Source organism: Phodopus roborovskii, unplaced genomic scaffold (assembly GCF_943737965.1).
Source record: "Phodopus roborovskii unplaced genomic scaffold, PHOROB, whole genome shotgun sequence".
Classification (NCBI taxonomy): Eukaryota; Metazoa; Chordata; class Mammalia; order Rodentia; family Cricetidae; genus Phodopus; species Phodopus roborovskii.
Genome location: NW_026126433.1, coordinates 43,774,229 through 43,792,573, shown reverse-complemented (window position 1 = coordinate 43,792,573; position 18,345 = coordinate 43,774,229). Strand labels below are relative to the sequence as shown.

At 39.1% G+C, this 18,345-nt stretch overlaps 2 protein-coding genes across 2 annotated transcripts; one reads left to right on the top strand and one right to left on the bottom strand.

Moving 5' to 3' along the window:
* Positions 1–3,155: 3,155 nt before the first annotated feature.
* LOC127223290 (mucosal pentraxin) lies at positions 3,156–6,207 on the top strand. Its single transcript, XM_051185768.1, has 2 exons — positions 3,156–3,219; positions 5,612–6,207. Exons 1-2 carry the CDS (start codon positions 3,156–3,158, stop codon positions 6,205–6,207), a joined length of 660 nt encoding a protein of 219 aa, XP_051041725.1.
* Positions 6,208–17,144: 10,937 nt separating this feature from the next.
* LOC127223619 (olfactory receptor 10J1) lies at positions 17,145–18,074 on the bottom strand. Its single transcript, XM_051186324.1, has one exon. It carries the CDS (start codon positions 18,072–18,074, stop codon positions 17,145–17,147), a length of 930 nt encoding a protein of 309 aa, XP_051042281.1.
* Between the last annotated feature and the right edge of the window lie 271 nt (positions 18,075–18,345).

The window sequence follows — 18,345 nt, the reverse complement described above, 5'->3', positions numbered from 1 at the left end:
TAGAATGATTATAATAGAAAGATCCAATATAGAAAGCAGCGATCCAAAAAGTAAACACATTGTTTTTATTATTTTTTATTTTCTGTAGTATAATTTAATATGATAAAACAAAAGCTAACAGATCAGAATTGGACAAACAAACAAATAGAAGGAAAAGAGCCCAAGAGAATACACAAGAATCAGAGACCCAGTTACAGGAATCCTGTAACTACACTACACTGAAAGCCTCAAAGGACCTGGTGCAGACCTGTGTAGACCCTGGGTGTGTTGCCTCAGTCTCAATGAGCTTTGTCATTTTGATTTAAAGGGCCTTGTTTTCTTGGTGTCCTCCATTCTCTCTGGGTCTTACACTCTTTTTTATATATATATATATAATTTTTTTATTTAATTTTATATAACAAAGTCCAATTAAATGAAAACAAACATTTATACACAATATTTGGGAATTTGGGCGTCGTTCTTTCCAAACTACTTCCTGCTGGTAAGGGGCGCTGTCTTGCACTCTTTCCACATCATCTTCTCCAGGGTTTCCTGAGTTCTGATGGGAGGCACTTGATGAATCCATCTCATTTCAGAGAAAAGTGTTCTAAGGCCCCTCATTCTCTACATATCCAGCTGTGAGTCTCTGTGTTTGTTCCCATCTGTTGCAGGAGGAAGCTTCCCTAACAATGGCTGAGCAAGGCACTGATCTACAAATACAGTAGGATTTATTTATTGCTACAAGTTCTTACTTGTCTCAAAAACAGTATTGGGTATGGGTTCCATCTCCTGGAGTCAAACCAGTCAAATCGGTTGGTTACTTTCTCAGACTGTGTGCCACCATTGTATTAGCATGTATTACAGACAGGACACCATTGCAGATCAAAGGTTTTGTGGCTTAGTTGGTGTTTACTTTTCTCCCTTGATAGTGTGCAAACTACTTTCCTGTACCAAAGATACTAGTATGTAGGGATAAAGGCACCAGCTCAACTTCTCCATGTTCAATGAGTTGTTCAGGTGTTGTCTTCTGCATCGGAGCCTTGCTGTTAGTTTCTGGAGAGCAATCTATAGTCTTGGCAACAGCCTAAGTTGTATTGGAATTCCCATGGGACTCATTTGTCCAACAATTCAGTTAGACATAATCTACTCCTGGTACTGAAAACTTCATTTTGGGGACAAGAAATGGCCAATGGGAGCTTTGTCTCTCCCATTATTTGGTTATTTCATTTAGATTGCCTTCATATATGCATATATTTTGGAGAAGCCTCTACTGTACTGTACTACTCCTCAAATGGCCCTTAATTTTAGCTGTCTCTCTTCATATTTCCTCCTTCATCCTTCTTTCCCCTACCCCTTCCAACTTGATCCTCCCATTCCAGCTCCCACTCCACAGCATCCATCCATAACTATTCTATTTCCTAAAGAGCTATATTTGTTCTCACTCACTTCTTATACTATAACCTCTGTGGTCCTATGGGTGGTTGTAACTTGGCAGTTATTTACTTAACAGCTAATATCTACATATAAGTGAACACATATTGTAATTGTCTTTCTGTGTCTGGCTTACCTCACTCAGGATGATGCTTTTCTAGTTCCATCAATTTACCTTCAAATTTCATGATTTCATTTTTTTTAACAGCTCAGTAATACCTCATTGTGTAAATATGCCATATTTTCTTTATCCATTCTCCTGTCGAGGGACATCTAGGTTGTTTTCAATATCTGGCTGTTATGAAAGGAGAAACAATAAAAATGATGGAGCCAGTGTCTTTGTAGTATGATGAAGTATCCCTTGTCAAGGGAGGTATAGCTGGATATTGAGGTAGATATATTCTCATCTTCCTAAGATACAGACACACTGATTTCCATAGTGGCTGTAGAAGTGTGCATCCCTACCAACAATAGATGAGTGTTTCCCATACTCCTCACCAACTTGGGATATGACTTGTTTTACTGGTCTTAGCCATTCCTAAAGGTATAGTTTTGATTTGCTTTTCCCTGATGGCCAGGGATGTTGAATATCTCTTTAAGTGTTTCTCAGCCTTTTGAATTTCATCTTTTGAGAATTACTTGTTTAGATCTGTACCCCATTTGTTGTTGTTGTTGTTGTTGTTGAGTTACTTGTTTTTTACATCAAGTTTCTTGAGCTCTTATATATTTTGGATTTTAGAGCTCCATTGGATTTGGAGTTGGTGAAAATATTTTTCATTCTGTAGGCTGCCACTTTGCCCAAATGACAGTGCCCTTTGTTATGTTGAATCTTTTAAGTTTCATTAGGTCCCATTTATTGTTGATCTTAGTCCTATGCTAACAGTGTTCTGTTCAGAAAGTTTTATTCTATGCCAATGAGTTCAAAGCTACTCCCCACTTTCTTTTCTATCAGGTTCAGTGTATCTGGTTTTATATTGAGGCCTTTGATCCATTTGGTGTTATATTTTGTGCAGAGTGAAAAGTATGGATATGTTTGCATTCTTCATACACCATCCAGTTTACCAGATGTCTCTTTTTCTAGTATGTATTTCTGGGTTCTTTATAAAATATTGGTGTGCTGATTTATGTCTGGGTTTTCAAATCTATTCCCTTGATCAATATGTTTGTTTTTGTGCCCATACAATGATGATTTTATTACTGTAGCTCTCTACAATTTTAAATTGGGGATGATGGTATCTCCAGTAGTTCTTTTAATATTCAATAGTGTTTTAGCTATCCTGGATGTTCTGTGTTTTTATATGAAGCTGAAAATTGTCCTTTCAGGTTATGTGAAGAATTGTGTTGGAATTTTGATGGTAATTGCATTGAATCTGTAGATTGCTTTTGGTAGGATGAACATTTTTACTATGTTAATCTTACTGATTCATGCACATGTGATGTCTCTCCATCTTCTGATATCTTCAACTCTTTTTTTTCAGTGCCTTACATATTTTCTAATGCAAGTCTTTCCTTGGCGTGGTTAGAGTTTTCCCAAGATATTTTATATTATTTGAGGCTATTAACATATTGGTTTTAAAACTCCTTAATGGGTCAGTTAATATTAACCTTTTATAGCTTTGTCTTTCTGTTATGCAAACAAAGGTGTTGTCCCTAGGAGTGCAATATAAGAGCCAAGCAGCAAATGTCTCTCCATAGAGGCAATTGTTGCTGCCTTCCCACTACCAGGAGAGTCTAAGAAGAGCATAATGGCAAAGCTTATTGTGGGTACCCTGCTCCTCTCTGTTATTTCAGGAAGTTTATCCCAAACAGGTAGGTGCTGCTCTCCAAGTCTAGAACAGACAGGATCCAATAACTTTTGCTGTTGTTGTTTTTAGGAAGATGTGAGTGAAAGTTGTGTGGAAGCCATTTACTCTATCTGTCATGCTACCTAAGCTTGACAGTTGGGAAGAGTGGAATGCTTACTCTCTCATGTCTTTTGTACAACAGAAAAGAGAGAATGGTCTAGTTACTGTTCGCAAGTACAGGTCTCTATGGGATTGCAGTATTTCAACCAAGGTTGTAATGTTGTCTGAATGTTGCACTCAGAAGGTCTGCTCCCAAACTTCTCTTCTGGTTAAACAATTTCTGCTCATTTCAGGAAGCTGGTTAGGGGGCCTGAGTTCCTTATTGTCTATTGACTGCAGACCTCTCTTAATCTCCTGACATTGAGGCCCTTTCTACAAAACAGACTGGAACATATGACTGGAAGAAGTGTCCAGTTCAGAAGCCACAGACATTCTGTAATCAAATCTTAGAAATCTTCGAATTGTGTTCCACTCCTTACCAGTAAATCAGCTGATACTTAAAGGGAAAAGAATAAATTTACACCACATTTTAAAAACTAGCACAGATATTGATGACTAAGGATATGTCTTACTATACCAGGGTGTAAAGAGAATGAGAAAGGAGAATGGGTTTCGCTTCCTTGATGAAAGTACAGTGACTTCCTATCTAAGAGAATAAGAAGGAGGACATGATCTTCCTTCCTTCCTTCCTTCCTTCCTTCCTTCCTTCCTTCCTTCCTTCCTTCCTTCCTTTCTTTCTTTCTTTCTAGAAAAAGACAAGTTGGTAAAGAGGTTACTTGCTCTCATCATTTTTAAGCACTTAGTTGAAGTAGTATAAGAGATAGTAGAAGTAGTTTGGACTTTATAAAAGAAAGCCATCTCTCCCTAATAATTGGATAATTGAGCAAACCCTTGTGAGGTGGCAGGAATGGGAGTCTCAGTTCTTCACCAGTATAATGGGGAAACAGTCACACCAACCCAGATAAATGGTGCTGAAATAAACCAGGGGAAGAATGAACTTTGTGATGCATGCTATAAAACTAGATTTTTATTACCAAAGAAGACACTTTACTGTTTTGACAGATTTATATTTTCTTTCCTGTTGCTGCCAATACGAAAACCTGACACTCATTTCCCTATACCTCAGTGTGAATGTCAGCAATGAGTTATACGTTATTTCAGGCTAACTGCGATATTTTGCTCCAAGGTTACAAAAAGGGAGAAAATTGATCACAGAACATAAATACATGGTTTATAATCCAATCCTCTGCTGTTGTATTGACAAAGTCTCCTCTCTCCCTCCCTCTCTCTCTCTCTCTCTTTCTCCCTCTCCCTCCCTCTCTCTCTCTCTCTCTCTCTCTCTCTCTCTCTCTCTCTCTCTCTCTCTCTCTTATACTCTAGCTTGCCCTCTTTTCTGGAAGCAATCCATTCCTACTCTCTAGGGGTCCAGGGTATAAGCATTTCTTAAGAAGCCCTTGTATGTTAGGAAATAGAATTCATGCTGTTTTCCCATTTCCTACTATGAAGCAAAACTAACTCAATTCAAGACTTTATATTATTTCTAGGCCATGTCTCCTCTGATTCAGTTAGCTATTATTCTGGAGTTTATTTTCCCCAACTATAGCATTTGTTAAATTTACTTTTTTTGAACAAGGAAAGAATCATTATATAATGATTACAGTTTCATCTTTTCACAAGGCTTTTAAGTCAAAATAAATCCATAGTAAATACTCTTTTAATCCTGTTGCTGCTGTGGTGATTTGGTCCTTATTGAGCATAGAAAGTGTGGGACAGAGGGGAGATGAGGGTACAGTATTATCACAATACATGATTGTGTTCCTCAGATATCAAACTAACCATAAATGTTGGTTCATCACAAGGTCCAGGATGTTTGTAACCCCAGCTACAGGGATGCTCTTGGAGAAATAACATGATTGGATCAGTGATGGGAGAATACTTTATTCATTGCAATGATTCGGTTGCATTTAATTTTCAGTCACTGGTACTTCTTTTATCTCCATCCTATCTCATGGAAGGTGCAGGTGGAGTTGATATAGGAAATCTTTAATTCTGTAACTGATCAACTGAATCCAAATCCATCGTTTATTGTTTGGTTTGATTTCGTTTTGTTTGAGACAGACTCATGTAGTTCAGCTTGGCCTCAGACTCACTATATAGAGCAAATGGCCTTTATCCACCTCTCAAGCACTGAGACTGCAGCCATGGACCACCCCTTCCAGCTCTGCCTTTAACTACTTTGCATTGCTGAACTTACACCCTTGTAGAGTCTCTGTGAATGTGTGTGCCATACATATCCTTCCAGGAACCAAACAATAGAGCTGAGAAAATGTTTGTCTTACTGTTTTTTTCTTTTTCAGACATGACAGGGAAGGCATTCATTTTCCCTCAAGAATCAGCCACTGCCTATGTGACCCTGATCCCAAAAGTGAGGAAGTCACTGCAGAGTTTCACCCTGTGTCTGAAGGCCTTCACTGACCTCACCAGACCTTACAGCCTCTTCTCCTACAGCACAAAGACCAAGGACAACGAGATTCTTCTCTTTGTGCAGAAAGCGGGAGAGTATGAGTTCCATGTTGGGAATTCAGCAGTCACTTTCAAAGCACCCCTTAATCCTTATGCCCCATTTCATGTCTGTGTGAGCTGGGAGTCTGCCTCTGGTATTACAGAACTCTGGCTGGATGGAAAGCCTATGGGGAGGAAAGGCTTGAAGAAGGGATACAGTGTGAGTGCTGAGGCAAAGATTATTATAGGACAAGAACAGGATTCCTTTGGGGGAAGGTTTGATGTAAAACAATCCTTTGTTGGGGAGATATGGCAGGTGTCCTTGTGGGACCATGTGATCCCCCTAAAAGAGATGGATGACAGGTGTTACAGTGGCAACCTTATAAATTGGCACACTCTTAATTTTGAAGACAATGGATATGTGGTCAGTAAACCCAAATTGTGGGCTTAAACTTCTTTCTTGTCAGTCATAATTTGTATTTAATGATAATCACATACTCTCTGAAATTAAATCTGTTTTTGCTTCTGTCACTGTAGTAGTGTGGATTTCTGTTAAAATACCTGGATAGTCTAAGGGACCTCTGACAGTGGAACCAGGATGTATCCCTGGTGCACAAAAGGACTTTGGAAGCACATTCCCCATGGAGGGATACTCCCTTAATCTAGAGGCACAAGGGAGACCCTAGTCCCTACTCCAAATAGCTTGACAGATTTAAATGACCCCTACAGGAAGGTATCACCCTATGTGTGGAGTGTGGGGGGAATGGTATGGGAGGGTGGTCAGGGTGGGAGGGTAGGAGAGAGGGAGGAAGGGAGGGAGGGAGAAAGGGAGAGGGAACTGAGATCCATATGTAAAATAAGAAAAATAAATAAACAAAAAATTAAATAAGTGTTATTTACTATTGCAAAAGTTTGGATGATTTGTACCACAGTTGTCTGCAGCACCAAACCATAAGAGATAGGGGGAAACACTGCTCTCAGAATTGGGCACCCATCTTGTAGAATCCTGTGTAAGTAGAGGAGATCCTATGGTAGTTCTGTGTACTCAAATACAGAAATTTGTGAACACAATGTGGCTACTGGGAAATGCCTTTGGGAACAGACTACCTAAAGGAGTCAGACCTTCAAAGAAAGTATCAGAAGGCTTCTTAGGAGCTAGGTTGAGAAAATGCCTATTCACATACTAGAAAAAAATTGAAGATGCCTGTAAAAGTATCCCCCAAAAGACAAAAATCAGCTGTGCTAGAGGTTCCTTTTCACAGTCTCTCAGCCTCCCTGGGAAGTAGGCTAGAACAAACATAAATGTCCCTTCTTGGCCCCTATACTACTGTTAAACCTGTGAATCATGAGAGAAAGACCAGATACACAATATTTTTTTGAGGGAAACTTGAATCAAACTTCAATTAAACACTGATCAGGATGATTGATGGACTTTGGCCACAACCATTCTGGAGTTCTCAGAAAATGGCAATGAGTCACATTTTGCAGAGGCCTATACAGACAAACCTATAAGGCCACTGTATTTCCCATCTGGTTCAATCATGGACTAGCATATATCCCAACATACTTCTTGCCTATGTATCTCTTGTGTACATACAATCAGGGGCAAGCTCACATCCTGTCATATTTCTTACCTACGTACTTCCTTCCCACATGTGATCAAGCACATCAGGTGTAGTTGATGTAATTTAAGAAAAGCAGCTCATGAAAGAAAGATGCTGTTAGAAAGGGTTCAAGCAGAGGGGGGTTTTATTAGGGAAAGGGGTCATAAAAAGGGGGGAGAGGAGAGACTGGCCTCTGGAGACAGGAGTAGCAGGAGGAGGAGAGAGAAAAGAGAGGGAGAGGAAGAGGGATAGGGGAAGAGAGAGGAAGGGAGAGAGTGGAACAGAGAGAGGGAGAAAAAGAGACAGAGAAAAGGTGATGGAAGGTGGGCAAGGCCCTTTTAAAAGAGAACATAGTGAATGTGCACAGGTGGTGCTTTTAGTGGCTGCAGCTGAGGCCATACTCTATCAGAACCTCAAGGATAAGGACAGGCAGGTACAGATACTTGAAGCTAACTTGTTTAGTGAAACACAAACATGTGGCTTGTTATCTCCCAAAACAATAACCTCCAGTATTTTAGGAATTAATTGTCCTTTGGGAATGGGCTTACACATTACAGGCATTTTTGTTTCATGGATCACTTAGGCATAGTAACTAAAACTTAAAACATAACCTTGGCTCTAATATTACCACTGGAGACACAGAGGCTGTGGACTTGAAGTTTGTTTTCCATACATTTTTAATTGTATTCTTGAAAAAAAAAAAAGAGACAGATTTTTTCCTTTAGTTTTGTATGGACCACAAAATATTTAGCATATTCTGTCTCCACCAGGCTAAATAATTCTCTTTTTAACATTTTTATATTTATTATTTTTTTCTCATTTAACATATCAATCCCAGTTCCCTCTCCTTCCCTCTCTCCCATGTCCCCCAACCCTCTCCTGTCCAATTCCCCACCCACTCCACAGGGAGGGTGATGCCCTCCTGGAGAAATCATCAAAATCTATCAAGTCATTTGTAGTAGGGTCTAGGCCCTCCCTCCTGCCTCTAGGCTAAGGGTGTATCCCTCCATGGGGAATGGGCTCCCAAAGTCCTTTCATGCAACAGGAATACAACCTGGTTCAGCTGTCAGAGGTTCCTTAGACTTCCCAGGCCTTCTTAATGAGACCCACGTTCAGGGGGTCTGAGTCAGTCCAATGCTGGTTTCTCAGGTATCAGTCTGGGGGGGGGTCATAAGCTCCCCCTTGTTGAGGTCACCTGTCTCTGTAGGTTTCTGTAGCCTGGTCTTGACCCTTTTTCTTATCACTCGGCTTCTCTGCAAGTGGATTTTAGGAGTTCTGCTCAGTGATTAGCTGTGGGTGTCTGCTTCTGTTTCCGCTGACTACTAGATGAAGGCTCTATGATGGCATGTAAGTTAGTTATCAGTCTCATTATCAGGGAAGGTAGCCTCTTAGCTATTGCTCAGATTGTTAGTTGGGATCATTCTTGTAGGTCTCTGGACATTCCTCTAGAGTCAGTTTTCTCTTCAAACTTATAAAGGCTCCCTCTATTATGGTATCTCTTATTTTCTCTAGTCTATTAATCCACCGACTCAATTTCCTGGTCCCACATGTTCTCCTCTCCTCCCCTTATCTTTCTCCTAAATCCCTGGCCACTCACTGCATGCCCCCCCCCCATGCTCCCAATATGCTCAGAAGATCTTGTTCCTTTTCTCTTCTGTGAGGAACCTTGTATGAATCTCTTAGGTTCCTCCTTGTATCCTAGTTTCTCCAGCGGTGTGAATTGTAGGCTGGTGATTTTTTGTTTTATGTCTAAAATCCATATATGGGTGGGTGCAAACCATGTTCCTCTTCTTGTGATTGGGTTACCTCATTCAGGATGGTTTCTTCAAGTTCCATCAATTTGTCTGCGAATTTCAATATTCCATTTTTTTTTCCCGCAGAGTAGTATTCCATTGTGTAAATGTGCCACATGTTCTTTATCCATTCTTTAGTTGAGGGACATCTAGGATGCTTCCAGGTTCTTGCTATTACAAATAATGCTGCTATGAACATAGTTGAACAGATGTCTTTGTTGCATTGATGTAGATCATTTGGGTATATACATATGAGTGGAATTGCTGGGTCCTGTGGTAGACTGATTCCCATTTTCCCGAGGAATGCCAAATTGATCTCAAAAATGGCTGTACAAGTTTGCACTCCAACCAGCAGTGAAGAAGTGTTCTCATTTCTTCATATCCTTTCCAGAATAAGCTGTCATTGGAGTTTCTGATTTTAGCCACTCTGACAGGAGTAAGATGGTATCTCAGAGTTGTTTTGATTTGCATTTCCCTGATGGCTAAGGATATTGAGCACATTCTTAAGTGTCTTTCCACCTTTTTGTATTAATCTATTGAGAATTCTCTATTCACTTCTGCACCCCACTTTTTCATAGGGTTATTTGGTATTTGGTTGACTAGTTTCTTCAGTTTTTTTTTTTTTATTTTGGAGATCAGCCCTCTGTCAGATGTGGGGTTGGTGAAAATCTTTTCCCAGTCTGTTGGATGACATTTGGTCTTGTCAACTATGTCCTTTGCCTTACAGAAGCTTCTCAGTTTGAGGAGGTCCTATTTATTAATTGTTGATCTCAGTGTCTGTGCTCCTAGAGGAAGCAGTCTCCTGTACCAATTTGTTCAAGGGTACCTCCCATTTTCTCTTCTAAGAGGTTCAGTGTGCCTGTATTTATGTTCAGGTCTTTGATCCATTTGGACTTGAGTTTATGTGTGGCAATAGATATGAGTCTATCCGTAGTCTTTTATACGCCATCGTCCAGTTGTGCCAGCACCATTTGTTGAAGATGCTTTCCTTCTCCAATTGTATACTTTTAGCTGTTTTGTTAAAAATCAGGTCTTCATAGGTGTATGGATTAATATCAGGATTTTCAATTCAATTCCATTGGTCTACCTGTCTGTTTTTGTGCCAATACCAGGCTGTTTTCAGGACTTTACCTCTATTGTAGAGCTTGAAATCAGGAATGGTGATGACTCCTAAAGTTTCTTTATAGTACAGGGTTGTTTTTGGCTATCCTGGGTTTTGTTTTTCCATATAAAGTTGAGTATTATCCTTTCAAGGTCAGTGAAGAATTGTGCTGGGAATTTTATGGAGATTGCATTGAATCTGTAGATTGCTTTTGGCAAGATTGCCATTTTTACTATGTTTATCCTACCTATCCAAGAACATCGAGAGCTTTCCATTTTCTGGTATCTAATTTATTTCTGTAATGACACAAAGTTCTTGCTATATAGGTCTTTCACTTGTTTGGTTAGTGTTACCCCAAGATATTTTATGTTGTTTGTGGTTATTGTAAAGGGTGATGTTTCTCTGATTTCATTCTTCAGCCCTTTTATCATCTATATATAGTAGGGCTACTGATTTTATAAAAAATAATCTTGTATCCTGCTAATTTGCTGAAGGTGTTTATCAGCTGTAGGTGTTCCCTGGTAGCGTTTTTAGGGTCAGTTATGTAAAATACCATTCATCTGCTAATAGAGAAAGTTTGACTTCTTCCTTTCCAATTTGTATCCCCTTGATCTCTTTTTGTTGTCTTATTACTCTAGCCAGAACTTCAAGTACAATATTGAAGATATATGGAGAGAGTGGACAGTCTTGTCTTGTTCTTGATTTTAGAGCCCTTAAGCTTCTCTCCATTCAGTTTGATGTTGGCAGTTGTTTTACTGTATATTGCTCTTACTATGTTTAGGTATGTTCCTGTTATACCTGATCTCTCCAAGACCTTTATCATGAAAGGGTATTGAATTTTGTCACAGGCTTGTTCAGCATCTAGTTAGATGATCATATGATTTTTCTTCTCCAGTTTGTTTATATGGTGGATCACGTTGATAGATTTTCATATGTTGAATGTTGAACCATCCTGGCTTCACTGGGATGAAGCCTACTTGGTCATGGAGGATGATTTCTCCGATGTGTTCTTGGATTCGATTTGCCAGTATTTTATTGAGTATTTTTGCCTCAATGTTCATGAGGGATACTGCTCTGTAGTTCTCTTTCTTAGTTGTGTCTTTGTGTGGCTTGAATACCAGGGTAATTTAGCCTCATGAAAAGAGTTTGGTAATGAACCTTCTGCTTCTATTGTGTGGAATACTTTGAGGAGTATTGGTATTAGCCATTCTTTGGATTTCTGGTAGAATTCAGCACTGAAGCCATCTGGCCCTGGGATTTTTTTGGTTGGGAGACTTTTGATGACTGCTTCTATTTTATTAGGGGTTATAGGTCTGTTTAATTTTGGTAAGTGCTAGTTATGCAGAAATTTGTTCATTTCCTTTACATTTTTGAATTTTGTGAAGTACAGGTTTTCAAATATGACCTGAAAATTCTCTGGATTTCCTCTGTGTCCATTGTTTTGTCCCACTTTTCATTTCTGATTTTGCTGATTTGTATGTGCTCTCTCTGCTTTTTGGTTAGTTTGGATAAAGGTTTGTCTACCTTGTTGATTTTCTTGAAGAACCACCTCTTTGTTATATTGATTGTGTGTATTGATTTTCCAGTTTCCACTTTATTGATTTCAGCCCTCAAATTGATTATCTCTTGGCATCTACTCCTACAGCGTGAATTTGTTTCTTTTTGCTCTAGATCTTTTCAGTTGTGCTGTTAATTCTCTAATGTGACTAACCTCTGTTTTCTTCATATGGGTACTTAGTGCAATACACTTTCTTTGTAGCACTACTTTCAAAGTGTCCCATACATTTGGGTATGTTGTGTCTCCATAGACATTGAATTCCAGGACATCTTTAATTTCTTTCTTTCTTTCTTCCTTGACCCAGGTGCAATTGCACATTTTTCAGTTTCCATTTTGTAGGGTTTCTGCAATTTGTTATTGTTGAATTCCCACTTTAAAGCATGGTGGTCTGATAAGATTTAGGGGCCTATTCCAATTTTTTTTTGTATCTGTTGAGGTTTGCTATGTTGCTTAGTATGAGGTCGATTTTAGAGACGGTTCCATGTGAAGCTGAGAAGAACGGATATTCTTTTGTGTTTGAATGGAATATTCTATAGATGTCTGTTAAATCCAATTGGGCCATAACTTCTGTTATTTCTTTTGTTTCCTTGTTAAATTTCTGCTTTGTGGTCCTGTCTAGTGGTGAGAGTGGGGTGTTGAGATCTCCCACTATGAATGTGTGACGTTTTATGTGAGCTTTGAGTTAATAGCATTTCTTTTACGAATGTGGGTGCCTTTATATTTGGGGCGTATATGTTCAGAATTGAGATGTTGTACTGATGGATTTATCCTGTGATTATTCTGAAATGACCTTCTTCTCTTTTGATTGATTTTGGGTTGAAGTCTAACTTGTTAGATATTAGGATAGCCACACCTGCTTGCTTATTGGGTTCATTTTATTGGGAGATCTTTTCCCAACACTTTATGCTTAGGTAGTGTCTGTCTTTGAAGCTTAGATGTGTTTCTTGTATGCAGCAGAAGGATGGATTCTGTCTTCATATTGATTATGTTATCCTGTGTCTTTTTATAGGCAAGTTAATACCATTAATGTTGAGGGAAAGTAAGGACCGTTGATTGTTAATGCTTGTTTGTTTTAGATTTGTTGTTGTTGGTGGTATTGTGAGTATTTTGTCTGCTTTTTCTTTTGGGTTCTGGTAAAGTGGGATTGTCTGTTGTCCACGTCTTTGTGAGTGTAGTTAATTTCCTTGGGTTGGAGTTTTCCTTCTAGAACTTTCTGTAGGGCTGGATTTGTGGATATGTATTGTGAAAATCTGGCTTTGTCATTGAATATCTTGTTTTCTCCTTCTATAATGATTGAGAGTTTTGCTGGGCATAGTAACCTGGGCTGGCATCAATAGACTCTTAGTACTTGTAGAACATCTATCCAGGACCTTCTGGCCTTGAGGGTTTCCATGGAGAAGTCAGGTGTAATTTTGATAGGTCTGCCTTTATATGTTTCCTGTCCCTTTTCCTTCACTGCTCTTAATATTCTTTCTTTATTCTGTATGTTAAGTGTTTTAATTATTATGTGGCAATGGGACTTTTTTTTTTTTGGTCTAGTCCATTTGATGTTTGGTATGCTTCTTGTACTTTCAAAGGCATGTTCTTCTTCAGATTGGGAAAGTTTTCTTCAATGATTTCACTGAATATGTTTTCTGCACCTTTGAGCTGGGTCTCTTCACCTTCTTCTACACCCATTATTCTTAGGTTTGGCCTTTTCACAGTGTCCCACATTTCCTGGATGCTTTGCATTAAGGATTTGTTGGATTTAAGATTTTCTTTGGGTGATGAATCTATTTCCTCTAGTTTATCTTCAGTGCCTGAGATTCTCACTTCAATCTCTTGTATTTTGTTGTTTATGCTTGCATGTGTACTTCCTGATCATTTACCCAGTTTTTCTATTTCCAGCATTCCCTCAGTTTGTGTTTTCTTTATTTTCTCTATTTCAGTTTTCAGGTCTGGAACTGTTTGAATTGTTTCCTTCATGTGTTTGTCTTTTCTTGGCTTTGCTTACTTTCTTTAAGAGATTTGTTCATTCCTTGCAATTTTTTTGGCTTGGTTTTTTCCTTTATGTCTTCTAATTTTTGTTTGTTTTTCTTCCATTTCTTTGAGGGATTTTCTCATATCATCTTTGAGGGCCTTTATCATTCTTATGAAGTTATTGTTTAAGTCGTTCTCTTCTGCTGCATCTGCTTTTGTGTGCTCAGGTCTAGTTTGTATGGAGTTCTTATATTCTGGTGGTGTCACACTGGTCTTTCTATTGTTGGGTGTTTTCTTGTATTGTCATCTTCCCATCGCTTCTTCCAGTGGGTGCAGGTGTAGTCTCTCCTTCTCTATCTCAACTGTGCTCTTCCAGTGGGTGTAGGTGGGTCAAGTTTGATGTCTATAACTCTTGGAGGTCTCTCAAACAGAGGCCACAGCAGGACCCAAAGATCAGGAGAGTGAAGGCTCAAGATGGTCCCACATGGATAGGGGGATCCAGTGTGCACAGAGCTTACCCAGGAAGTACCAAGGAGATGGAGGGGGTGTTGGACCCGGGCCCTGATCCAAATGGTCACTCCAAGCAGTCGGCCCAGCAGGGCCAAGGATGAGGGGAAGGCAGGCTTTGGGTGGTAAATGGACCAGAGTACCAGGACTAATCCACTCAAGCCAAGGTGGAGGGATGGAGGGAGGGGGGGGGAGATTGAGATGAAGAGCTAACCCAGAGAATTCCCAGGGAAGGATGTGGGGGGAATTCGACCTCAGCTGATCCCAGACTCACCTCAGGCAGAGGGCATGGGATGGGGCTCAAAAGATCAGGTGAGTGCAGGCTCAAGATCAATAATTCTAATTCTCATGCCTTTCTCACATGTGAAAGAAACCTTCCCCTTCAGAAAAACATAGCAGAGGGCTTGGGGAAACCCCAAATTCTTGTATAGAAAAGTGTTTAAAATGAAAGTTCTCAACTTTCCTAATTCTTTGTCTTTTTAATATGGTCCCTCGTGTTTTGGTGACCCACGACCATAAAATTATTTTTGTTCCTTTCTCATAACTGTAATTTGCTACTGTTATAAACTGTAATGTAATATCTTTATTTATTTTATATAACCAAGTCCATTTAACTGAAAACAAACATTTATAGACAATATTTGGGAATTTGGGCATCGTTCTTTCCAAACTACTTTATGCTGGTAATATCTTATATGGAGAATATCTGATATGCAATCCCTGTGGAAGGGTCCTTTGACCTCAAAGGGTTCACATCCCACAGGTTGAGAACCAATGGTTTAAAATAAATACCTAACAATTCATAGAACTGTCAGTGTTGCAATAAAGATGGTAAAGACAAAACTTGACTATCTGGTCATATTTTCCATACATAAGAATGAAAATCACGGACCGATTTCCACTTTAACAACATCAGGAATTAGTTAAGGTATGGAATTAATGTATGTAATTTCAAAAACATCTTTCTTCAGACATCCATATGTTACTCCTCAGAAAGTGTGGTCAAATTTTGAATGGGATGTGGATAAGTTGCTTAATAGCATTGAACATACTGGTGATCCAGACTCCTTGAGGTTTTAATGTGAGTCTCAAACAATTGGAGAAAAAAATGTAAAGTTCTCCAAGGCAGTTGAGAATATTTATCCATGATAGTATTTCTGTGGAACAGTCAGAGTCATTAATGGTAATCACTGCCTAAAAAAGAGAGTGGACTAAGTAGAAGAAGGAGCCCTGATGGTTTCTAGCATACTTGGACATCAGCCATGTCCTCTCTGAAGCTTTAGGACTCAACATCTTCTTGGTGTTTATGGTGATTTTTTTCAACACAGTGTTCACACTGTCACAACACAGTCACACACACACAGTCTGCCATCAATAAAAAATAATAATGACCTCCACCCTTCATTGTGATTCATACCCATTTCCCAATTTGTGAGCTGCATCTGGTCATTACTCTGATGGCAACCTGGAAGACCATAAAAGCTATAGTAATCATAAAAGTGAAAAGGTAGGACTGAGATAAGTGGTAGATATTTGCCTCACATGTGCAAGACACAGGTTCAATCGCTCATACCATGAAAAGAATTTAAGTTTTAATTAAAGGAAAATATATATAAAAAAGAAAAAAACAAGGATCAACATTTAGGGCATCAGAGTCATTCTTTAATGTAACCTCCACTGTCAAATTTTGCAATTTCCTATGAGTATAGGCGGAATGATAAGGAAAAAATTGTTTTTGAACTTTCACAAATGGATAGAACTTTTATTTTTTATTTTTGTTTCTGTTCTTGTGTTTTTTAGGGGGTCTGTGTGTGTGTATGTGCATGCATGTTTCTTGTTTTCTATTTGTTTGTTTTGTTTTTGTGTGTTTGTTGGGGAAGAGAGAGGCATTGGGTGGGCAAGCAAGGAAGAATGAGCTGGGAGGAGTTTCTCAATAGAAAAAGAAAAGGAAAGAAAGAAAAAACCCAAACCTATACTATAACTGGCTACACAGTATTTTTCCCTTATCCATGAGAGGTATGTTTCCAGACCTCCCCCCCCCATGGATGGCTAAAATTGAGACATATAAGCACTCAACCTTATATACACTCTTTTTCTTACTTATACATATTTATGATAAACTTTAATTTATAAATTAAGCACAGTAAGAGATTAGCACAAGAGCTACTGATGTAGACCTGTATCAGTGGATAAATCACTTGCCACAAAAGTGTGAGGACTGGAGTTCTAATACCCAGAACCTGTATAATGCTAGATGGAGAGAGCAGCCCATCTGCAATTCCATATTGAGGTGGTGGACATGGGGAATACGCAGAGCAAAGCTGGCTAAATAGAGTAACTCTGAACTTGATTGAGAAACCCCATCTTAGAGAATAAGGTAGAGGAGCAATAAAGGAAGATTCCCAATATTAATATTAGAACTCCCCAAGTACATATACATATGTATGAATACACTCCACGTATTCCCACATACATTCAAACATGCGTATACACTCACATGAATAGTATACACATATATACTTTTGAAAAGACAAAAAACTCCAAACGCAACAGAAAAACTTTAACAATATATTGTAATAAAAAATTAAATAACTGTTGTCTATGGTATGTTTTCAAGATACTGATACTATACATTATCAGTAGATAGCATATAAGAACTGGATAAAGAGATGATTCATGTCCCAAGTAGCATAGGTCAGAGCTGTACTAGATTTCATTGTGTTACTTAAAGTGGTAGACAATTTAAACAGAAGAATTGTTTACATTAGGAGTATTGTATTTATATTTTCTGATGAGATAGTTCACGAGTAATTGAAAATACAGACATATAAAGGGAATCCACTGTATGCCAAACTGCCAAATATTCTAGGCAAGAGTTTTTTTCCCAATAGCACGATAAATGGCATCCTTGACTTCTTTGTTTCTCAAGGTATATACCACAGGGTTAAGGAGAGGAGTAAACACAGTATAGGTTACTGAGATCAGCTGGTCCTGATCCCTGGTGTTCTCTGATTTGGGCTTGAGGTAGGCAATAGAGGCACAGCCATAATGTATGATGACCACAGTGAGGTGAGAAGCACAGGTGGCAAAGGCTTTCTTCCGACCCTCAGCAGAGGCAATCTTTAGGATGGTGGAGATGATGAGAATGTAAGAGATGAAAACCAAGCCCATGGGCACCACAATAACCAGTGAGCTGATGATAAAGTTAATTATGTCATGTAGAGTGGTATCAGCGCAGGACAGTTTCATAACAGGACGGATGTCACAGAAATAGTGAGCTACCTCTCTGTCACAAAAAGGTGCCCTAAACACAGATGCTATTTGTATTATGGCCACAAGAAGGCCAATGCTGCAGGATCCCCATACTAGCTGGGCACAAACCCTCTTGTTCATGATGACTGTGTACCTCAAAGGGTTGCAGATGGCTACATAGCGGTCATATCCCATGGCTGTGAGCAAAAAACAGTTGTTAATGGCCAAAGTGATAAAAAAGAACATCTGGGTAGCACAGCTAGCCAAAGAAACAGATTGGCTTGAACCTACAAGGCTGGAGAGCATCCTTGGTACAATGACCAATGTGTAGACTGTCTCTGAAATGGAAAGCATACTAAGAAAGAAGTACATGGGAGTATGAAGGTGACGATCAATACTGATAATTATCACAATAATGACATTGCCACTCAGGGTTAGCAGGTATAAGGTCAGAAATATCATAAAGAGAGTAAATTTATAGTCTTGAAAGCTGGAGAAGCCTTGGAAAACAAATTCACTCACCACTGTGTGGTTTCTTCTCATCTTCTTCCAGACAGAATGGCAGGTTTGAGTCAATCAGTCAGAATACATTAGTGCTCAATGCTTTGAGTAGGTGACACTTAGGAAGAACTGATAATGGCTTTGCATCTGGGTAGATATAGAGTTAGCAGGGGCAGCTGTCCATCTGGTAGTCAAAGATAGAAGCAGGAGATGTTTTAATGTGTAGAATTTTATGTGTGAAGTTTGGAACAGATTCCTGGGGAGGAAGATAGTAGGTATTAGTGGAGACTAGGCAAGAGAAACAGAGAAGACA